The 25495-nt window shown below is 36.4% G+C and overlaps 1 protein-coding gene across 1 annotated transcript in view; it reads right to left on the bottom strand.

Moving 5' to 3' along the window:
- The window catches only part of RYR2 (ryanodine receptor 2), a 380761-nt gene that overhangs the window by 279082 nt on the left and 76184 nt on the right, over nt 1-25495 (bottom strand). The window contains exon 2 of the mRNA XM_058801183.1: nt 7329-7448. Within this exon, the coding sequence (XP_058657166.1) occupies nt 7329-7448 (120 nt within the window). The remainder of the gene's footprint in view (nt 1-7328; nt 7449-25495) is intronic.

The following is a 25495-nucleotide window of genomic DNA, read 5'->3' as shown; positions in this document are numbered from 1 at the left end:
GCACTTATACTTTTATGTGTTCTTAGCTTGAAACACAGATTTGTTAATGTTTTTTCAGGTTTTCAGATGTGTAGCTACATATCAGTCTAATTAAAACTCAAATGACTGCTTTGTAACTACTCTGCATGTGCTAATGAAGTACATTTCCCTCCAACCCTTCAGAGAAAATATTTAAAATGCTGAGCTCCAGGGGACTTGGCAGAACATGCCAGCTGTGTAACCTTGTGATGTTCAGTTTCCCAGGGTAAGGCAGCAAGTCTGAAGCTTCTGGGGTGAACTTGCACTGAAAAGCCAGCACTCTAACTTGCATCAGATATGAATGTACCCAAATAAGAACTCCTACCTCAAAATATTTTTGATTTCCTCTATATATCACTTATTTATCTTTCAAGGACTTTCTTACTGTATTTTACTACAGTTACTGCATTTGGTGAAGACGAGTAATCTGTTTGCAGTCCTTAACATATAGTCCCGAGATTATTAAAGAGTCACAAGGTTTGTATACTAGATGGGGGAAAAGCCAAACCCAACCATCAGAACCCATCAACTGTGCACTTGGATGAAGGCACTGCTTTGAACAGACTGTTCAAAATGCAAATAGATAAACCGATCATGCAATGACAGCAACTTTTCTTTTCATTAGGAACTGAGCTAAAAATGTTAGGACTCGGAAAATAAATCACAGCAAACTGGCAGGCTTTTAGAAGCCTCTAGAAACTTACCAAACCAATTACAGGACTGTACACCACATATCTGACTTCATCTGATCACAGTGCTTGTGTTACAGCCGTATCTCAGACAAGATTTTTCAGCATAATATCTACTTCTTTTTACATTTTAATCTTTAAGTAATAAGATGCCTAAACAGTTACTGGGATATACAGTTATAAAGGAAAACTGATTTAATGGGATTTTTCAGGTTTTCTTCACTTATTTTAGACCAGAAGTGGAATTTCTACATCTGTTCTACAAAAAAAAAAAAAAAAAACACAAATGAAAACAAACACCAAAAAAAACCCCTACACAAAGAAAAAAGACCCAAAACAGCCACATTATATGTGGGTTTGTAAACATTTAGGGTTTGTTTGTTTTTAACATATATTTAGATAATGATGAAAGTTGCAAACCACATTTCATCTGGAGAAATTACAACTCATGTTTTGTTGATTAAATTTTATAAATTTTATAACTTTGGGCTAAGTTTCTTGAATGGATGGTCTATGTCACTATTAGTGTGAAACAATTCACTAATATTTTAAAAATGAGATTTAGAAATCTTTCTTGCATTGTTTTGGTGATAGCAGACAATGAAATGATGCATGCATAGATATCATATGTACTATCCTTTCATTCAGTGCCATCACTTGGAGTATTACCATCAACTAAACTCACCTACAATATTAATTTGATTCTATCTTTCAGCTTTTGTCACTATGATTACATGTCATGAACTCTAGCAGCATATTTAAGAATTCAGAACTTTCCTTTGGAGCTGTTTTTCCAGGTCCTTTATCGATTTACATATTTCTAAAATACATTTTGACTAGAAAATCCCAAGTACACAATACATTTAAAGTGTTATAATAAAACTCCATGGGTTACAAATAACAAGTATTAAGCATTCAGGGTTATCCCCAAAACCAGAGAACTGGCCTATAAAAATGTCTTACTTTTAAAAATATTAAGTGAGTGAGCATCATTTAAAAATAAACTCTTTTCCATTCATGAATGTAGTTTGAAGATAGGAAGAGTTTTAAATTCGTATTTTGTAGCAAATAATGTCTTATTAAGCTAAACCTCCATGTATATCTCAAGCAAAACCAGATTTGATAAAAAATATTTCTTTAAGATCAGAAATAATCCATCCCTGTATGAATTTAAAACTTCAAATATCTGCTTCAACAGGAGATATAATGAAAAATGAAAATACTAATGTTTCACAGATTGGATCTATGATTATTACACTGTTTAGTCTGTGGTGACCTGCTTGATATCACAATTTTGTTTTCTTTTTAAAAACTACCTGAGTTACAGGTGACAGTACAAATATTCTGTATTACTATACCTAGTACCAATGCCCACAATTTTCAGCTGATATAAAAGCCATATTTCCATTGCTGCTTTACAGCCATGGAGATCTGACAGTGTTTTTCACAGTCCAAATGTTTCATATTCGTTTTAAATTATTTCATTTCCGTCTCAATAAACATTAATGTTGGTTTCTGTGTCTAATTTCTGTATGTCAAGTAGGCCAAGTAATGTGCAAATATCCATAAATTCTCTCCATTTAAATTATTGAAATCACCAGTTTTAGTCAAAGTTGGCTAAATGTAGTCCTCTGAACATAAGATTACATACGATTAAATGCCATCTTTATCATTAAATGTGAATTATCATTTTGGCAATATGACACAAAAGCAATTTAAATGGCCCTAGAGGTGCAGCTACAAAGCCCTGACAAATTTTTTTACTTATTAGAAAAGGATGAAGTGGAAACTCATGTACAGAAATGAACCACAGCAATTACATTAAAAAAAAAATTCTACCAACCACCTTACTAAATGACATATTCACAGAGTGACCCAATGTAAGCACAAGCAAACAATACCGGTCTAATTCTGAGAACAGACCAAATTTTTAACTGCTCAAAAAGTATCTGCTTGCATCCATATGTGAATAGACAACACATGCTTTTTTATCTATTTGGATTTACACAATCAAAAACTGTGCACAATGCAGATACTGTTTCTCAGCTGTCAGAGAGAATTTCAGACTCAGTCTCTCTGGAGACAGATTATTTGTCTTGGCCACTGAGAATACGTTTGCTGTAAAAGACAAAAAAAGAAGGCAACCCTTGCCTTCAGATCTTACACTCTGGAAGACAAACAGAGAAGATTTTTTTCTCCCAGAAGCAATCAGGGTACAGGAGTTCAGGCCAATGTTCCACCATTCAGGATGACACCCTTCTCCAGACACATCCATACGTAATTTGACTGCTGGCATGGAAACAGCTTGCATAAATACCTAAAGAATCATACTTCCATGTAGCCTTGTCTGTGCCAGGTATAACAGTCTCCAGTTCCCCTCCCCAAATTGTACTCTTCCCTTTAAGCATAGTCACCTGTCCAGCTCCAGCCAATTCATCTGACTAAAAAAAAAAAAAAATCTAATTATTTTTATTTGTCAGCACAAGAAGCAATATGTCACTCTTACCATCAGGATTTATTTTCTACTCCCTTACACAACAGTAGCATCTAGGGGCCAACAAAAAATAGAGCATCACTGACATACTCTGGATAATGGAGTCAGAATTCCAAACCAACTGGCATACACCAAATCTGAAGAATCATTCCTCTCTGATACAGAAGAGACTCTTCAAAAGCAAAATGGAAAATAAGTTATCAAAGTCTTCCATTTGAAATACCTCCTTAACTTTACAAATAGAATTATTATAAGTTTCTGGACTCTGCTCTCAGCACTGAAACTTAGTATATGTAAAAAAGATCAAACCATAGGATCACATACTGCACTGCCTTCTTGCCTTCTTCAAAGTCAAATGAAGGGGAAATAACATAAAACCACCAAAAAAAAATTGGGTGGCCTTTTTAGACCTTCAAAAACCCTCACTATGCTATCTTCCCCTCTCTCAAGTTCAAATTACAGAGACTTCAAGAGGGAAAAAAGCCCCACACATAGTTTTTATCAGCACTTTTTAATGATGCAAAGTAGGGCCATACCTCAGGGCATAATGAAATGAATATGATTTTACCACCTGCCATAAAAACAGGGAAAAAACCCAAACCCTTATGCCATTTAGAAAAGCATAACTTAGCTTTCAGTGTTCTGCTCTGCAGTCATTCACAAGGGATCAACACCACCTTTGTGACTGACCCAGAGCTGAGTATTTTTCATTCTGCACTATGGACAGGAATAGTTCTCAGAAGCTGTTAAAACACAGTTCCGCCTTGTTTCCTTTTCGGCAATCCATGCATTATTTAAGTCTAAAGAAAAATTACTTCCCAGGAAAGACAACATCATCTTTTAATGAATAGACTTCCTCATATGACCAATATGTTTATATAAAGAAAGCAGCAACTAACATTCAAATGTAAAGAAATAGATCTCACTGATCTTGAGATAAGTTAATTCATGTTTTAATAAAAGGGATGAATTTAAAAGTACAGCAAGCAATGATGACGCAAAATTACCTACAGACAATTGCCTAAACAGAAGTTTACAGGTCTGCTGATTTTGGCTGGAGTCGAGGTAATTTTCTGCCCACTGGCTGGTACAGGGCTGTGTTTTGGATTTGTGCTGAACACAGGGTTGATAATATAAAAATCTTTTTGTTATTGCTGAGCAGGGCTTGCACAGAGCCAAGGCCTTTTCTGCTTTCTCAGTTTTACCCTTCTGATTCTCTCCCTGGTCCCAACCCTGATCCCACTGGGGGAGTGAGCAGGCACTCTGTGTGGGCTTTGGCTGCTGGCTGGGGTCAAACCACAACAATGAGGCTTTTGCCTTTTTTTCCTGACAGCCATCCCTTATTTTCTTCTTCTTCTTCATGAAATAAAAATTCATGCTATATATATGACAAAACTTGCTGAAGAAATAACCACATGAGATAAGGAAAGTAAGCATTTTAAATTTTGTCTTCAGCATGCCTTCCTTGTTTTGTTCTTGCTGCTACAGCTTTTTCAATATTAAAAATTTTTGATGGTTTATAAATCTAATATTGTTATACACTTGACACTTCCAACCGATTCCTAGAAGATCCCTTTTGAGACACATTTACTTTGAAATTGGTAGAAATTGAAATAGAAATATTTTTTCTTGAGCTCTGTCTCTACAGATGAGGTAGTCCTGAGTCTATCTTGAGAAAGCCTGTACGTTTTATATTCAGGACTGTCTCCTCTTAGTAAAATTACACATAATTTAGACCTGATGTCTTGTTTATCTCTTATCTTGCTCTTCAATATATGGGGTCAATTAGTGCAAGGCTGCAAATTGCTCAATGTCAAGACCTTTCTGGTCCTCAACCCTCTCCACCAGCAAGCAGGCTGAGGTCACAAGGAGTTGTGAGGGGACACTGCCAGGACAGCAGACTCCAACAAACCCAAGGGATATACCAGACCATACGACCTCATGCCCAGGAGGGGAGATGAAAAAGGAAGCAGGGAGTGATCAGAATGACAGCATTTGTCTTCACAAGCCACCATGATGCATGGTAAAGCCTTGCTTTCCTCAGGATGAACACCTGGCTGCTCATGGGAACAGGTGAGTGAACTTGTTTTACTTTGCCTATAAATCTTCTGCCTTATCTCCCAGTGTTATTGCTGTACAGAGATAAGTATTAATAGTCTGCTGTTAGCAAATTATTCTCAGATATATCTTCAATTTGAGCATTACTTAAGTAGTGTGAATTATTTAGTGATCCTGGGGCAGGAAAGTGCACACAAAGAAGTTGTGCTAATAAAACACCAGCTACACCATGAGGACCCACATCCTGAAAGATACTGGAGAAAAGCACAGCATAGCAACAAGCATTCTCAAAAATGCAAGTCCAGGATGATAGCTGAAGTCTATTACTCATGTGTGGCCTATTACTGGTGCTAGGGTTTTCATCCCATCCTTGATCCCTGCAAGTAAATCAGATGCCCCACTATGATGTGCATTAAAGGGCATCACAATCCCAGTCTACCTGGAAAACAGCCTCTTAGACATGCATTTTAACAGGCTCAAGAATTTTGTTGGAACTATTTTCAAATTATCACACCTCTTTGAATATTTCTTATGTTCCTCCTTATATAATGCAACAGTAACATGCTATAGATACAGACATGAGGGATAAAAAAAAAAATTATTTACTCTTATTTATAGTCAACTTTGCTTTAAGGATTTGATAATTTTATGGCTCCCTCAGTATTTATATCTACTAATGACTTCAGATGAGTTCATCCTAGCAACTGTCAGCCCTCAAAAATTAAAACACAGATGAGCTCCATGGGCTTTCTTTTTTTTGTTTTTCTTTTAGCCCCAAGCTCATGAAGAATGAGCAGAATGCAGATTGTTTCATAACAAAAGGAGAAAAAGCAGCATCAGCAAACAAGCATACAAAAGTGATATGAAATCTACACTGTATTACTTAAAGACAGGAATATTCAGGAGTTTTATATGGGAAGAGAAAGACTGTAGATCTAATATCCAAACCTACTGAATGATAAGAAATTCATTAAATAAATCTTTCAGGCCTCACAGGCAACTAGAACTACAACCACTTCTATCCTAGCACATTTTTATTGTTAAAAAGATTCATTTAAAACAGAGCAGCATGAATTACTTCATCAAGATCACTGCTATTATAATGAATCATTAATATCCTAGTGAAAAATTTATTATTATGAATAATGCATTCAAAATGATGAGACAGAAAATGAAGCATTACTCTGTGAAGTATCAGAGAAAATCAAAGTGATGTTATGAAAGCTGGCAAGATAACCATCATTTTTTGTTCTAAATCTTTCTAGATGTCTTTTCAGATACTTTACCTTTATTATATTTTCTTGTTGAATATTTATATTTTAACTAAAGAAAAAAATACGTTAAACAACATTCTTCCCTTTCTATGAAAAAAATGTCCAAGTATATCCATTTCTTTGTCCACAAAACCACTTCTGCCCTCAGGAGGCCCATTTTTGTCTTCATAACACTTATTTCAGCATATGTGATTGTGAAACACAGTCCCTTCTTTGCAATAAACAGCACAGGTATTTTTTGAAACTATCTACTGCATATATACCAGAGTTGGAGGAGGCTTAGATAAAGTGTGTTAGATGAGGTAATTTTGATAGTTGCACTATGCTGAGATAGGGAATCAGGTCTCAAAGTAATAATCATTTCAACATAAATGACACAGAATAAAAACTTGCTACAAATATAATAATTGCTTTCTTTTCTGTGAAGTTAGAATCAGAGCAATCAACTTGTCCTTCAATTTGCAGTACACAAGTTGCTCTGTGGCTTACTGCAACTGAGTTGAGACAAGCAAAATAACAAGCATATTATTTGGGGTGGCCTTCTGCAGCTAACTAGTTTTAAAGTAAACTAGTTTTAAAGTAAATTAAAATAAATTGAAAACACCACACTAGAGTCCAGCCAAAGGACAAAGGAAAAATTCTTCTTTTAATGGGCATTAAATATTCCTTTTATTCTTGATAGACCTGATTTGTCCCTTTTCCCTGACAGATTTGTGTATATTACATCAAAGCAAGCAATGTTACAACTATCCTTGCTTCGTGACATGAAATGACAATTAAAACACTCAGTGGTACCTTAGAATTAGATGTGGATTCCAAAAAGCAAAGCCTGTTGCCAAATCCTTCTGCAGCAAGACACAATTTCTGTTGCTCCTTGTGAACGGTCGCGGTACACTGCAGAACTACTTCATCATCCTAACAAAAAGAAAAAGCAAAAAGAGAAATAGGGTTATGTTTCTGACCCAGTAAGACCTATGGAAGCTTTTAGAAAATCATTGTTAAATGCACAAACTGTTTTCCCTGAATACAAGCAGAATCAAACCACAGCATATTTTTTATTTTGAATTGTAAATGTGAGAAAATTAATTAAATAATTCTAATAACTGCATATGTGCTTTTTCCATTTACCTGTCCTGGTAATAAAAGTCAGAGCAGGAGATTTATTTTAACTACACAGGAATTATTATTTTTTTTCATAGGTCAGTCATACAATGCAAAGAAGTAGAAAAGCTTCAAATCAATTAATTGATCGGTACCGCATACATGTGAATTAACTTGTTTGTGGATATACTGCACATATTCTAGTTAGTGCAACTTGCTTGGAAGGCTGTAAAGGAATAAGTAAATAAAAGAAAAAATATTCTTCCTATCTTCAGAGTAATTTTGTACATATAGTTCATAAATTAGCGTTTTTTGCAGTAAGTTGAAAAGCATATTCTTGTGTAAATAAAGGATTTTACGTCCAAAAAGCTAGTGCCTACTTGCTGCTGCTCCTTGTAAAAGCTGTGGAGAGAACTACCCACAGTTTCTTAAAGAAGGAGGTGTGGTGACTTGCTGAGGCTTTTGCAAGCAAGGAAGACTGTGATAGAAGATAATAAAAGTATGATGACTAAGCAGTGTGCTGAAGCTTATCACAGAAAGTACTAACACTGTCTTATACTGATTTTAATAGACTTTATGAACTTTCCAATTAAGTGCTCTGTGCTTATCCTAATGTGCAAGCGTATAAAGACAGACAGGAAATACTCAGAATTAAAAGGGAAAAGAAGATATTGGGACAGCTGTCCCATAGCTCTGCTCAGTACTTCAGAGAAAGAAGGGTCCAGGAGGAAGCAATGATATCTTGCACACAGCAAAGCAAACAGTGTGTTCCTTAGTCCTTAACATGTATCAACTAAAATTTTACAGGACTAATTCCATGTGGTAATAGTTCAAGATTTTATCAACAAGCCCTAAAAAACACAGGCAGACCCTTATTTAAATCACAGTTCTTCTAAGTAACACAATCAGCAGCTTAAGAATCTCTATAGAAATATGGTTCCAGTTAAAGAAAGAAAATTTTGTTGCAATGAGTCTATTTTCTAGCAACGATTTTCTGTTTTAGAATAGAAAAAATAGCATCTCCCTATGCATTCTGCCAATTCATTAACGAGTTTCCAATAATAAATTTCAAATGAATGACTACGAAGAGTCCATATTGAACACTGTAAATAAAATTCAATAAATACAACAATAAAGCTACAGGATGAAGCATGCAACTGGAAGCAGAACAGGCTGAGACTTCAAAAATGCAGACATTAAAGCAGGAATGTTTACCAAAGGAGTTGTTCTTACAGGCAGTTTGCTACAAAGGGACATTCAGAAAAGTTCATCAAATTAAACGAACGCCTGAATTTAAATTGAACTGAATAATTTGAAGCCACCCATAAACACTCATCCTAAATTAAGCTAGTTTTTCATTTGTTCCATTTACTTCACTCAAATAATTTAACTAGACTAAATTAAATTGTATCTCAATCTGAAAAGAACAGGAGCTTACATAGGGTTTAATCGGACACTCAAAAAATTAACATCTGTTACCTTTTTTAAATTGTCCCCATGTAAAAGGTAAGTATAGGTAAAGCAATTTTCCTTGTATACCAGCAAAAGTGCCCATGCTGCAATCCACAGTCAACTGCAGAGGTGAAAAGCAATAGCTGCTTCCAGTCAGACATTGAATCCAAACAACGCAACATATGCATACGTTATTGGTGAAGCTCAGAACGTAAAATCACAGCTAACAAAGAAAAATCCCTGAAGGCCAATATCAAGGATGGAAAAGACCACACATACAGACCTAACAGCTTTGTTGTGTACTCTTTGTAAAAGTAACATCATCTATTAAAATCCAAAGCATTTGGGGGGAAGAGCAAGTGGTTGGTTGTGTTTATTTTTTAAAGTACTAAATTACTACTTCCTAATCTTAATTACATTTGATTCAAATAAAGTTTCCTTTCAGGTTAAAAATAGTGGTGTTAGATTGAAACTATATAAATACACTCTCCTTCATCTTTCTCTTCCTAGCCATTCTTCCTGAAGTAACCACCCCAGCAGAATCAAAATTTCAGAAACCCTGTCACCATCGTCCTAGAATTGTCTCCACAAAGCATCACTAAAGAAGATTCGAACATTGTACCTCCACAGCCAGAAGCAAACAACATAATAAGGCTACTTTTTACTGAAATGAACCACTAATTTTGTTTTGTATTGCCCCATTTTCTACCATTGTAAGCTAGGTTTTTAGAGAACATCTGAAAAGTGTTTGACATACCCCATCTACAAAAATTACTGCATGCTGACAGCAGCAAAATGTAAACTGGTTTGGGGCAAGTCCCTGACATACTTAATTTTAGTTTATGATCTAACATATCATACCCTTCCCTGTAAATCAATTAACCTCAATTACCAGGCACACATATCTAATGCAGATGCTGACTGCCAGTGGATTAAGAACAGGAATACAGCAAATGCTAAATTTCTTGACACACAAACTCACTCGATACATTTTGCAAACATTTTCCTCTTCCTTCTCTGCACAGTGTATGGCATACACAGATTATTTTGTTACATACTTGGCAAACAAAAAAAGACATTTTATTAATAAATGCTTACAAGTTAATGAAAGTCAATCACTCTCCCATACCATTTTCCAAAGTTTGTTTCTGGGTTGGTAGGACATGTTCATGAAAACAAATCAAATTTCAATTCTGTTACATTTTCTTTGTTTTCTGTGAAGATGTTCACAATAAATGTTCTCTTAATTCAGGCCTCAGAGTCACAGTGTTGTGGAACTTACTGTTCTAGTCCAGGTGGTGTTGAAACAACTGGCACAGAAGGTTAAGGAAGATGTGATGCCATTGTCAGATCACGTGAAAGGTAATTACGGATAATGAGTGTCACACACACACAGAGCTCTAAGTTACTTTGCATTTCTGTGCCTATCATTATAGAATTGTCTAATATAGGCTCCACTTTAGATTCAGTCTTCCAACACTTACTGACTATGTGTTCAGAAGATTTCCTATAGATATTCAACTTGATTGTGTTGCAGAATTATTTTAAGATAAATAATTCCATTACGTTTCTTTAAAGCAGACTGGTAAGTGGGTAAGCATCTCAGCAGTGTTTTTCTAAACCTGTTTCCAAATCAGCAAATGATAAGCAGTTTCAGTATCAAGAGAGTTAAAAATGCAATATTTCCTTTTCTTAAGTCGCACCACCAAAGAGACCTTCACAGGAGGTCTCTTTGTTCTTGCACTACAATATGCATCATACTAAATGTCTATTAAAGAAAAATATCTTTCAGATATTTTTACATCTTGAATTATGAGATGTCTCAAACTGCTTCATTCCTTCCTATTATCTTCTGATATTAGATCATCATCACTTTTCCTGTCAGGTCAACATAATTTATAGTTCAAAGGGCTGTAACCGTAGCCTTCAAAAGTTAAGCAAATACATCAACTCTCTTCATATATGATTGAAATTCCGGGTAGAAGAGGCAATGCAAAGTTCCTGATCATAATGCTGGTGCCTTTTAAACACATCTGAGAACATTATTTAATATCGCAGTAAACTAAACAGACAAAGATCTGAGAGTTCAAGAAATCAACTTCAAGCACAGGTGTTTAATGCTAAAATGTAATCACTTGTACAAACTTTTTATCCATATGGACTATAAACTCTCGGACAGAGTGTTTCAAGACATGTAGAAGTCTGTGCATGTCTGTGCATAGCTGCACTGACAATATGAAGTGCATAGCCAAAAGAACAAAACCTAGTCTTTTGTAATACAGTTATAGGTCCTTGTAATAGATCAAGATAACATACTTTGATAAAAAATAGCATGTCTCAATAATTTTGAAATAAATGAGTTTAGTATATACTTAATTTCATTAAAATGCAAATAAAAATCAGTACCTATATGAACTTCAAATTTATTTTAAAGTTCATATTCAAAACAACCACAACAGATAAAGATTATACAAAGTTTCTCATAGTCTTGAAAAAGCTTCAGTACAGCTTAGAAGAAAGAGCAGTAGCACAAACCCAAAATCCCTGCAGTCTTTTCCACTGACAGGTATTTTTACTGCTCTTGTTTTGCTGATTAATCATCACTTTGGTAAACATTCGCCTGTTTCCTCCATGGAAATTTGAAATGTTACTATTTCCATCCCAATTCCCTATCATCATAGCAGCTTTCACTAGTAAGTCCAAAGACACTGCTTTGTCTTGTATTTTTCCAGGGTGTGGATACTCAAAGAAGAGGCATCTAGAGAGCAAGGGAAAGTAGGTCCCAAAAACCACACAAATTCTGTGCACACAATTATCAAATGTAAAAGGAAATGTCAGTCTCTATAACAACAATGGAGCACAGTGTCAGGTGTATTACATTTACTGCATCTAAGTGTGAATCTAACTTGGGAAGCTGTCCATTTAGTTTAGATACTTTAATGAATGATTCTTCTATCCATTCTCATTCATCCTTAAGTTCACAATCTGAGGTGCTTCATGACAGTAAGGAATTCAGAAGAGCAGTAATTAATCTCCATCCCAAAGATAAGGATGTGAAGAGCAAAAAGGATACTATCTCGCTACAATAACAGAGCATGCCTACAGCAAGACAGAACTGGCACTCACACTGCCCAGCTGGCTGATAACCTGAGCCAAAAAGGCTCGAGGACTGAAGCACCATCTCTATGAAGACAGGACTGGAAAGTTGAGCCTGTTCAGCCTGAAGAAGAGAAGTTGTGTAGAGACCTCATGGCAACCTTCCAACATCTCTATGTAGATATGTGTTTGTCATACTGTTCACACATATATTCATGCATATATTTCCTTTTAATAATCTTACTGTGTCCAATAAAACCCTGAAAATTTTCATCTCCCATGTAAAGTCAGTTTTGACTAATCCTTAACCTTCTCAATGTAGTTCTATTAAAGAACAAGTGTCTGGCAATTCCCACAGGTGGGCACATCTACAGTGCAATAGCTCTTAGTACCTCCTTAACATGGATGCATCTGGGATTTAGAGGGAGAAGTACTTGCTGTGGCATTTTCCTGGAAACCTGATACTTGTTGGTTTGTTTGGTTGGGTTTTTTTAAAATACCACATTCATCATGTTTGATTTTATTTTACTTTTATTCTGCACATAGTCGTCCTTTAAGCTTTTAATCATTTCACATACTTCTATAACTTCTGAATTCATTCATATCTGGTAATGGTTTAGTAGGGAGTTAAAAGATTGAATATTTTTTTTTCTCCATTCTATGGGAATGCAAAATACATTTTCTTACAGTATGTCATTCTCCTATTTTACAAACTATCCCATTACTACCTCTAAGTGTTTTACTTTATCCATGCAAGAAAAGCAGAGTATTGGAGCCTCTACTCTTGCTACAATCCTCTGCAGAAAAAGGTGAAGACAAAGTAGCAATATACATGAGTAATACATTTATTTAGAAACACTGTATGCTCCAGCCTGAGGCGCTTAAACTCATCACATCATGACTATGATGTTTGTGTTTCCCTTCCATTTCGTGACAAAAACAGGCAACCTTTTCCAAGTATCTTCCTTGATTTTAGATTTTATACTTTATATTTTACTTCTTCGTAGAGAATGCAACAAATAACACGAGTTATTACTAACCTAAATAAATTTCTGTGCTCTTCACAATCTGATTATACATAATTACCTCTCAAAGATATAATGCTGACTCTGTGTTTCTGTGTCCTGACAATACATCAATTCTGAATAGAGAACAGAGAGTGTCACATTTACAAAATTCAACATCCAAAGATTAAACGTTCTAAGTTATGCTTGTACATTCAAATTCCTACTGTTGTTTTTTATGACAAATACTGCAGTTAGTGGAAGGTTTCCTCAACTTCCATATGCTATAAATCAGGATCTCAGGACAGACTTTATTTCAGTATCTCAATTTTTAATAGGTCACAGAGGCAGAGTTCTGCTTCACTGCATCCAATTTACTGTTCAGCTGTGCAACTGAACGGTGCAATGGGAATAGGTGCCACACATACTTTAATCTATTTTGTAGATTTACAAATAGAAGTTTAGCCAGTACAAACTGCTTTCTGCCTAGGGAAACTGTAGAATACTTCTTGACTTACAAACTTCACCTCAACTTCCCTTTGTCTTGTTGGGATAAACACTAGATTACAGAGTAGAATAAAAGGTTTGAAAGACCTACGGGCCATCAAGCACAAGACTCACAATTGCAGACAACTACATGCTATATGCTAACAGGATAATAGGGTCCACAAATCAATCCCCTAAGACGATCCTAGACATCTCACCAGCAAAAAAAAAAATAATAATCAGATGTGACTTTTTTTTATGCTAGGCATCTGAGTAACGTACACAACACACTTTGAGTCCTGACTGAAGTCCTACTGGTTGCCCCAGAGCTTTTCCTTCTGTGATTTAGAAGGTAAAAAGTTACAGCAGAGAAGTCAAGTAAAAAGTTAAGATGGTGTTTTTCCTTCTCCGAGTCCCTGCAGACAACAAACAGAAACCAAGATTTATGAAACATCACGTACATAACATGCAAGAACTGTGATCTGCAGAGATTAAATAGCTTTTCAACAACTTTACAGAGGACAGCAACAGAACACTCAGAGAGTAGCATTACTGTTAATTCTATTCTTGGCTAATCAGCCAGTCAAACGACCAAATTTTAAATACCACTTTAGGACAATAAAGCTTCTGGCAGCTGAACAGAAAGACTGTGACAGAAGTTAGAAAAGGTCACAAACTTCTGATGACTCTATCTGAGCCTGAACCACAACTACACTACCTCCTTGGTTGCAGATCACCATTGCAATAGTGCAGTTCAGCCATTTTGACTCTTCATTTTGCATAAGGGAAGGACAGAGAGCAAAAAAACTAATGATAGCTACAGGGAAAAAAAAAAAAAGGAAAAATTCAGGAATACTGCTGGGATGAAGTCTGCTTAGGTGGTGGGAAAACTTGGCAACACTGGTATTTTTGTCACTAAAACATGGAAGAGGGGACAGGTTAAACTGGTTCTTAATGAATTAAAGAAATAAGCATTAGACAGTTGGGGAAAATTTATTTTCAGAAAATAAAGCATTTTTATAGACCTGTTTAGAAGCCTAATCATTACAAGACTGCAAAAACTGCACAAGAAAACTTTTTTCAGGATGATTTATGCATAGCTGAACTTGTCTTAGGATGAGAAGAGGAGATGACGTTTCTGGTCATGCAATTCTAAATGGTCTGAACATGTTTAATTGTACATGTTTTAGTTTTATCCTGTAGGAGGAGTAATTTCCTAAGAATTCAACCTTATTCCAATGGAATCCTACTTTGAGAAAGAAAACCCCAGGCAGAACAGATGGAATTCCAAAGGACCAAATTAGCTAGTATTTCTCAATACAGGACTATGAAGCTGGCTGCTAGTACAATAACCATGTTACCTCCTCCTCCTTCCCCAAAAAGTTCTAACTTAGTCATCAAAACAATATGCAACGTTACAGCAATGTCATCGCAATCTGCAGGACTAAGGACACAAGGCAGAAAAAAAAATAAAAAAGAAAAACCAAACCTGAAGAAAATAGCCCATGTTGAGTCACACAGATTCCTATTCTGTACTTGTCAGAAAAAGTCTTCATTAAAGAACAATGATACAGAGAGCTTGTCTGAAAGCAAACACTAAATACAAGGGAAAAAAACTTGTTACACACCACAGGGACAGTGTGATGCTATATGGCAAAGCAGAGTTTATCTGGGAGCTGTGCTTCAACACTGCAGAGTGTCTCAGACACAGTGCCCATCCCAGTCTGTGCATTCCACAGGCACCCAAAGGAAATGAAAGGCATGATCAGAAGGCAATGAACAAACAGAATGCACAGCTCCAGCACAACCAGGTGACAATGCACCTTGTGTGCTCTGAGAGGTGCTCCATGGAGAAACAAGCCTAGCACTGGCTTTGGTCTGGCTGGGCACTGCTGTGGTGGTGTAGGTGACTGTAAGCTTCAGCAGCACATGCTAGCCAGACACCTTCCCAAGCAAACTACTTCCTAGTGATAGCAACGTGCACATAACACTGAAAGCAGATGTTCTATATACACATAATCCAAATGCTTCCTCTCCAGTTCTTTTTCCACTGAGTCATCATGAAATAGTGTCAAATTTAGTTTCAGCATTCAAGTGCATGTACTAGCATGCTCTTGATTGACTTCTACCATGTCTGCTAATGATCATATTCCTAAATTAGATGGTTCATTTTATTATTTCTCACCTTCTGTGGTCCCACAGTCTTAAAAAAATGCCAAGTTCAGCTGTCAATGTCTAATAATATATTTGTTTGTTACCATACTTAGCAATGGCTAACTCTGCATCTGACAAAGTTGACAGAGTGGTGGAAAACATTTGCAATGAAGTGTAGCTACTAAATTAAACACAAACATCTGGTGAGCTGATTTCAGCTTCTTAACAGCCTCAGTACTTCAAATCTATCTCTGATGTAGTTCACCTATTTTAGGATTTTGGTAAGAATCTATTGTGTTACACCCTCACTCACTAGTTCCAGGCTATGCCTCTTCTGCACTCAAAGGTGTGATAACAGCATGGGAGGTCTCCATGCTATATTTTATTTTGTTGGTGTGAATAACAGTAGCAGTAAAGATAGAGGTGAGAGCATGCTAGAAAAGGTGTCCATAATATTCTGCAGGCAAACACAAGATTATGTCCATTATCCGAGTCAGTTAGGAAGGTAGAAAACTGACTTTAACAAATATCAAGGACTTAATAACCCCACAGCACTCAATAGCTAATAAATCCTCAGCCTCATCAGTATCTGAAAATGCTGTATCTGAAAATAATCACTGAAGCGTTTTAGTTTTACAACACTTTTCTGAGAAATACCTCATCAATCTCAGCTGAAAAACAGAGGAACTTGTTAAAGCAAATAATTTGTTCAAGGTCATAAAATACTGAGACTCAAACTGAACAAACACACTTTTTTTTTCTGCACATTCCTACTTATGAGTTCCACAACAAGAAGGCTCTAGAAACACACTTTTCATGAACCAAGTCCTCTCACTCCAATTCAGACTGTGAAAATTTCCCCTCAACACCATCCCTTTCATTCAAGAACACATGAGAAAAGGTTTATCAGCCCCCAGTTTTGGATCTTGTGAGCAGTCTCAGGTGGCTAAGTCTGTAATATGACCATCTGCTTGAGTCTGCACATTCCATCCTAGTTCACTTTCTCTTCCCTTCATCTTTTATCGGCAGTATTTCTTGAATTGTTCCAATTCAGTGCTCTGACAAACAGATATTTTTCAGCAGCCCAATCAATCATGCAACTTTCCCCTCCAAATCCCAAAAACTCACCTATCACTCTGTTTATTTTTGAAGCAGGGGGAAAGATTCATTCCCATCTTCATCTGTTTCAGCCATGTAACTCTCTGTCAATATTTTCCCTGCTTTCATTCTGAAACTGCTGTAATTTATGAGATTACCCCTTTCACTCCACACATTTACAGCAAGATACTTCATTTCCATGAGAAATCTATCATCTTTCTAAATTCTTCTTAAACCAAATCCATTTTTAAAAATTTTCTCAGACTACAGTTCACAACTTCTCCTCTGAGTATCTTTGATTTATGACTTATTCTTTCCTGTAGACCATTAATAAAATCATTAAGATGAGATGTGGTACCCTCCCATGAACATGTTGAAAAGAGCTATTGCCAATATTCCATCTCTACCCAGCTTAAAATGCCACCAAGGGCCATCACGTAGCTGGAGCTGAACCATGTTATGAAATCCCACGCAATCATTACACTGAAAACCCATCTCCTAGACATCCTACACTATATAATCAGGTGCAAAAGAGATTTTCATTTTCTCATTAAAGATATTGGTTGTACCTGCAAAAAAGGGACCAATATCCACTGTCTCCAAAGAGAGCTGCTGTTCAACATTTATCTCTTCTTAACCTGTCCCAATGTACCGATTTCGCAAAACATCAATGTACAAAATAAAAACTGCATCAGTCTTAAAACACAACACTATAAACTTTATATCTAAGAAACTATAACACCTAGATACCAGGAAATAAATGTCTTTTGTAGGAACAGTGCAGCTGACAGGAAGAACACTAAATTGACAGAAGTGGCAGATGAATTTCATTCCCAGATCTCCCACCAAACTTCTCATTTGTCAAGTTACTCCCCTGTGCTTAAGACCTTTTTCCCAACTTATTGGTTGTGTTTAGCCTTTAAAAAAGGACTCAGAAGAAAAAGCCTCCATAAGTACAGTGCTAGGAAAATATACACAACACAATAAAGCAGCTGGAAGTCTGCTTGGTGGCCTTACCTGCAGCGCCCTGGGACCAGGCAACGATGAGTAAGTCAGATGCTTGGTTCCAAGGCTGCCTGTGGCCTGCAGCTGAGACATTTTTCTTGTTTAGCACAATTATCATCAGGTTTGAACAGGACTCACATTTTGAAAAATCATACTATTGAAGTCTTACTACTCTTCTCAACAAGTAAAGAAGGTAAAAAGAGGTAGCAGGATAAATGTGGACTGATATATTGCAACAGCAGTGATTACTGATATTGACTACACCCAGTGATTCAAGTCAGAGATACACACAGCAGGAGACCACCATCCTCCTCTGAATATGGAACTCTTTTTATGAATTAAATTTTTAATTTCTTATCCAACTATCCCTGAAAAAACTTCCATGCCTTTTGCTTCTGGATTTCCAGATATCTCATAAAAAATTCTTCTTCTCAGGTGTACTCTGTTATTCCCTGATTTTTTAACCCCACCACTTTAAAACTTCAGTTTTAAAAGCTCCACTGATATTTCCTCTACCTAAGTTCTAATGATGCACACACAATTGACCATACTGAGCAGCTGGAAAAAAAGGAAAAGTGTTGGCCTTTCCACACACCCAGGGTTGTCACTACAAGAAAGACATAATGCCAAACAGAGGCAGCCTGATCTTGATCTCATTTAGAAATAAATATATACCTAGGATATTACAGTTTAGATGTATATCTTGTGACAAAAATGAAATAATTTTTGTTTCAGGGGAAGGATGTTCTACCCATAATACCAGGTGCCAATCCAGGCAGCAGCACTGGGATAGCCAAGGATGTGAAGCCTGCTAGGCAAGGTTGAGAGGGCCCTTTTTTTATTGTCAGGCATTTTACATCCTAGTAATGGTACTCAGCTTTACAAGGAAAGTCTTACCAGGAAAATATTCTTCCAGCCAGGAACCTCAGACCATATTGACAGTTCTTGTTAACTTTACCCCAGTTTTGAATCACAGTAGTTAGGCTGTATTTATTTTATAACTTTAATCAAATTACATGACAAACCACACCACTGGAGCCCCATTGGAGTTTTTAGTGAACTCTGCTTCAAGAAAGATGTTCTGGACAAGAGTAATCAAGCATTTTCTTGAACTTGCCAGACCGACTTTTACCACACTTTTATGATAACAGAAAACTTGAAAAAAAAAATTTGTTTTTAAAATTATATTTCAAACCAATGCAATATAATCCATAAAATTGTCCTGATATGCCCCAAGAAAAATATAATTAAGTAAAAACTCTTTGTTTTATTTGAGACATCATGACATACCATGAGCACAGACCTTACCTGGCAAGAGCTCTCCCCAGAGGCAGTTTCTAAACCACTTATGACCCATTTACTCTGTGTACTGTTTTAAAAAGTGCATAAGAGCTGTAAAGTTACAGAACTTTTTCCTAATAGCAGTAGGGAAGATGATACATGATAGCAACAAGATGTAATAGGCAAGGTGTGAAAATAATCCCAAAATATTTTGACAGGAGCCAAGTGCTCTAGGTGGCCTCTGGGCTTGCTGTTTCTGACATTAATAGGCTACTTCTTGGCAACTCCTGAAATGCTGTGAAATAGGGGATGAGGAGGCAGATCTGTGGCATCCTGAAATGACACATCTCCAGCATCAATACCTTGAAAATTGAAACACCTGAACAGGCCTTATCTGCAGCATTCCCTCCTCAAACAGAATATATTTTCTATTTTACACCAAAGCTGACAGGCAGGGTCTGCCAAAGGTCAGATTTCTGAGGCAGGATTTAGGTCCAGATCATCCAGCAGCTACATAGCCATGGGTTTTAGTGAGCACAGGATATTGCTCTGTACTCTACCAAGTGCTGCAACTTGCTACCCTTCGATCAGTACTGGAGAACACAGAATGCCTCCTCCACAGAAGGATACGCTGTTTATCTTGTAGCAATTGCATTGCCATTCCATTTCCATTTTTTGTTATAGAATGAAAAGTAATTTTTGTATTCAAAGACTGAAAGATTCAGAGCAATAGTAGCATAGGATTGACAATTTCTGCAGAAGAAATGAAAGCACCCTGAGGTAGAAGACTTGGTTATTAAAGACTCTGTGAGGGTATTAACAGAATATTAAGCAGATCCCCATGCATTCTGCGCTGATCCTGCCTTTTGAATTAGTAAAAGGAAGTAATAGTAAAATTTCTTTTAGGAAACCCTAAAAAAAATTAGGGTTTCCTAAAAGAATTTTTCTTTACTCCAGTTTTCAGGGTACTCAGTCATTTATCTTGAGTCCTTCACAGTCTTCCTGTGGAGCAGAACAATTCATGGAAAAGCTGGAAGGTTGAACTAACACACTGTATACTGCTAACTTAGAAACATTAAGGAATTTTCAGGCACACAGGAAAATGGCTTTCCATCACCACGTTTTCAAGCCAGCAGGTAACTCCTCACAGATTTTAATCAGGTGCAGTGACAGAAGGCTGCAGTGAACTGTGAGTCCCAAAAATATGTTATTAAGCAGGTGCAAAAATACCTTTCAGGCTTGTGTACATGTTGCAATGTAACATTCAGAGACAGCTCGATTTTATTTCCTGTTTATTCCCTTGAACAAACTCACCAGCTATTGTACATGAGCCAGTGAAATGGAAAATTATCACCAAGAATATTGAAACAGCAGGAGTATGTTTCAGCTACTTCAACTCTTTCAAATGCTTCAACACACACAATTATGAACAAACTTAAACCTATAAATCATAAACTTATATTTGTATATTCATGTTTTGTTCTTTCATACATAAAAAGATATATTTTTTTACATGACATGGGATAAATTATCTGCTTCAGTCTGCTCCCAACTAGGAGAAAGGGCAAAAAACCCAAACATCAACAAATTCTTGCCATGTCTGTTTATACATTGGAAATAATATTTCTGTATTACATTTTTTAAACCCCTACATTTTCCCAAACAAAAAAAAAAAGTAGATTAATAATAGCTAAAAGGAAAAATTCTCAAATATTGATTTCATGATCATGTGCTAAATGCCATTTTTCCTTAGAATAAGAAATTCTGTCATTGCTTCCACTGTACTTTGAGAATATTGGGAAAGTAAAAAGTATCATGTTATCATAGGCGCTGCATCTGAAATGCTAGAAAGCCTTCCAGAATATGTCAGAATTGCTACTAAAAACAAAAGAAAAAAAAAATTTATCTCTAGTATAAGGCTCTATGTATAGCTTGCTGCTCTTTATCAAGTACCACGCTCGCTAAAAATCACACTATTAGTTGTAAATCAGAGATGTCTGAGAAAGAGAAAAGAACATTTAACCAGGGAATGGATTTAGAATAATGGTTTATTCTGAGCCAAAGAAAATCAAGGCTGGATCTTTTAATGTTGGGCAATTTTTCTCTAATTTTTCTTCATATGTTACATGACTAAAGAGCTGTGCTGGAATATTTTTAAATTTTAACTGTTAATGTGAGATATGTCTAACTCACAGAATACAACCTAATAGCTCATATACTTATTACAAAGAATTTCACTTTTCATTACTACTTTTATTCCTTCATTTTAACTGATGCTTTAGCATCTATTATTAAAACAAAAACATAACCCACAATTTCATGGAAGTTTTCACATTCAAACACAGTACATTCATGTAAGTTCATTTTGGGACACAATTATATTTCAATGCTTGTCCTCTAAACTCACTAACTGTAGTGTTTACTTAAACAGCTTCTGAGTATTGCAGCAAAGCTCTGCTGACAGTCATCTGTGTACCAAAGAGACTAAGAACCATGAGCCCTTATGTGTTTCTTTTGGCTCTTCTGAGTCCTTCTGGTTCACTGAGCCCCCGCAAACCCTTTAGACTAGGATGTACCACCCTTAAAGCACCTAAAATTCACTCAGCTCATCTGTCACTCACAGCTACTCAGCTTCAGCTTCTTTTGCAGTGGATGGCAGGAGATCAGTTTTCCAGAAAGCGAGACACCCTGTGAAACCAGGACTAAAGAGAGCCCTGGCAAACCACCCTCTGTTGGTATCTACTCCTCTCCTTGGACTGCCTCAATGATCAGCTCAGGCTGGTGTGACCAACACTTAGGTGCCCCAGTTTAAGTGAGGTGAACCCCAGCCTAAACGTGCTTACAGTAGCCAGTCCACTAAGAGGCAACAGGGAAACTTTTGCCTTCTGCAGAAGACTCTTGTTTTTCCAGTGAAGAGGGAAGATGAAAACTAACTCACAAGAGCTGAAGGCGTCAAATGGCCAGAAATTTAGACAAGCTTTGCATAACTGCTGAAATTACAGCTGTATCTTAATAACAAATAGCACAGTGTGAACTGGATTTTCACCTTCTTTCGTTTCCTAGTGCCTCAACCAAATCAAGTAAAGACCAAACAAAGAATATAAATACTTGGCTTATAAAGTTCAACTTGAATCACATGCAAATCTAGATATTCAAAAGAAACTGTCAGTCATTTATTCCATCTCTACTCACAACCCCTGAGTCCTGGGCCACAAGGTCATTTTCTCCCCAGTTCTGGTATTAACTTACAAGCACATGCAATGCAGCCTTCACCCCCCAAACAGCTAAAAAGTGGCCACAGCCAACATGATGGCAACCTGAATAAATCCTGAGGCAACTCAGGATTTACAGGCCTCAGCTAGCACAAACTGTGAGCCAGCCAACTCTCCAGTGCTCTGTCAGCTGCTCCAAAACATTTAGATGTACCACAAAAAGCATATGAAAATTCTGTGAAGAAAGTATAAATTTTGTGAGGCTTTGGCAATCCAGCTTCCACACAACTGGTTGTCCCAGGGTGAGGAGTGAAATTGCTGCAGTCAGGCTTTAGGCATCTATGTCCAAGCTAGTGCCATTAGGAAAGAAACCAATGCCAAGGCAAAAAAAAAAAAAAAACCTGAACTGAATAGCTGGCATAAGTCCTGCTATACTTCTCATGTTAGGTCAGCATTACCAGCTGTCCTCATGTCCAATTTTTATGGGCAGGCATAAGATAATAGAACTAAAGTACAGGTCAGCAATCACAAATTCTCACAGTAAGTACCACAGCAGAAAAGGATATTTAATGAAAGCTGGCAAGCCTGAGGCATGACAGAGCATGCTGGTAGGATTACAGTATACACACCATGGAATAAGATTAAAGTATGCATAAGTACATACACACACATTCACACATACACATATACCATTAGCAAATCAGTATTGCTAGCAGTTAAAACTTAAAGTTCAAGATATCTGTTTTGACTTGGCTTCCAGCTCCCAATAATTCATCTTAAGTAATGATAAGGCATTAAAATTCTGTATTTTCCCCACATGCTGTCATAAATTTTAAGAATATTAATGGCTAGGTAGAGATTTTCTTGACCCCTGTTGAACAGGCCATCGATCTCAATACTGCAGAGGTAAAAAAATATGAAAAAAAATCTCTTTGAAAAGAAAGATATATAGACGAGGGCAGATAATTTGAACCACAAACTTTGCTTACACAAATGCAGCTTATTCTCTACTTCAATACCAACCTCCTTTTAGGTTCACCCTAAAGCCCACATTTACTATTGAACTAGAAAAATGGTGAAAATTAAAGGAAAGAGAAGCCTATAGAATGAAATTATATAGGTCTCTTTGTGCCTCACCACCTGAAAACACTACAGCATGCAGGAACTAAATCAATTTAAAGCAGTAGGCCACTAGCACAGCATAGACAACCCTACAGAACAACCACTGGCCTTAGTGCTCCAGAAGGGAAAGGCTGCTGTGGTTGCCCAAGGAACTACAAGCTAATTGACTAAATACTTTTCTGCTATGGACAACACAAATACACAAAATATGAAACAAAATTTTGACATCACCATTACATGGTTTATTGCTGCTGATGACTCAAACATGCAGGGTCTGCATTTGAATTGTTCTAAAAGGGGTATTATTTTTTTCTGAAATGCTCAAACTTGGTCTTTACTTAAAGGTAATGATGATTTTAAGACAGCTTTTTAGCACCTGAAAGCCTGAAATCTGTCACACATACTTAACTAGGAAATTAAAGCTTATATTGATGTAATGATAAGAACACTGAGGCAAAATCACAAATTGCAAAAATAAAAACTGCTCAGATGCTCCAACTCAGTTTTGGCTTTCTCAATAAATACTTACATTAATAACATAACATTGGAAGACTGATTATATTTATTCTATGACACACTGAGAAGCTTTCTGGAAGGTGCAGCTTTTGGCAGAAATACATTGCACTATATCACATTGCTAATGGTAGGCAGAGCCTAACAAAACCAGACTTAAATCATTACTAAAATATGGAATAAGAAACTGAAAATAATCAAGGTGTGCCTTTACAAGACATATTCTATTAAAAATAATAAAGAAAAGAGAGATAGATTACAGTAATATAGATATATTTTAGCAGCTTGAAGAATATCCTCTGGTGACTGCATCTGTTCCATTTACCCAGACAGGTCTTCACACCTGTTCAGTTCCACTTTGCGGCTTAAGAGGAGGAAGAAAAAAAATTTTTTTTTTTTCTTGATTTGACTTGGTTGGGTTTTGAAGTTTTCCAGTTAAACTAGGGCTGGTTGGAAGGATTGTCCTTCAACATTCAATTCCCTTTAATTTTTGCAATTCTTGTGCTAATTTTGTTATCACACTGCAGCTTCTAATAACATTTACACAAATTCAGAATGCTTTAAAAAATCCTGAAGTGTATACCTATGTAGTTTCACCATAAGCAAAATATTTTGTTAAAAAAAACAAAACAAAACAAAATATTTTTAGGCTTTATAATGGTCTTCTCCAAAACACATGATTCAACTTAGTCTTATCTCCAAAAACCAAAATCAACTTTTTTCAAGTCCCTCTTGCATGTTCTTTCCCCTTCTATTCTCAAGTCATGAAATAACAGTCTACAGAGTTACTAAGACAGAGAAAAATACCAGACCAGCAACATTTCCCAGAAACAGAGTGAAGCAACACCATTGAATTAAATATTTAATTGTAGCATGCTGATCAAAAAGAAAACAGACCTTACAAACCTACTCAGAAGTAAAAGGGCAATAAGCATAAACATTAATATAAAGAAAATACTAAGAAATAACACAAAAAAACTAGTGCTGAATACCCTTGCCTAAAACAGACTGATTCCCTACAGGACTTGCCACAAAGCTTAATGACTCTAAACATACAAGCCTTTGTTTTGTCCTGTTTATTTGATTGATCCACTTTTCTAACTGCCAAGAAGCTGTCCATAACTATGAAGTCAATTACCACTTCCAAAGAGGTAACACCTGGATTGATCTTGCTGATGTGTTCCTTTCTCGAAAATAAGGTATATCCTTGTGCATATCTGTACAATCAAGTGCCAAATTTTTGATTTCTCCAGGCAGACAGAGCGTTGATTCCTTGTGTCAAGCTTGGATCCCCCACTTGCTCCTCAGACATCCCAACTGGTACTCTGTCCTGGCTTTTCTGAGAACATCTCTCTGTCACTGCATTTTTTTCTGCACCAGTTTCTCCAAGCTTGTGGGTTTTTCGCATCTGAATTACCATACCACTCACTTCTCTTGC

This window comes from Ammospiza caudacuta, chromosome 3 (assembly GCF_027887145.1).
Source record: "Ammospiza caudacuta isolate bAmmCau1 chromosome 3, bAmmCau1.pri, whole genome shotgun sequence".
Lineage (NCBI taxonomy): Eukaryota > Metazoa > Chordata > Aves > Passeriformes > Passerellidae > Ammospiza > Ammospiza caudacuta.
This window is presented reverse-complemented; position numbering and strand designations above follow the sequence as displayed.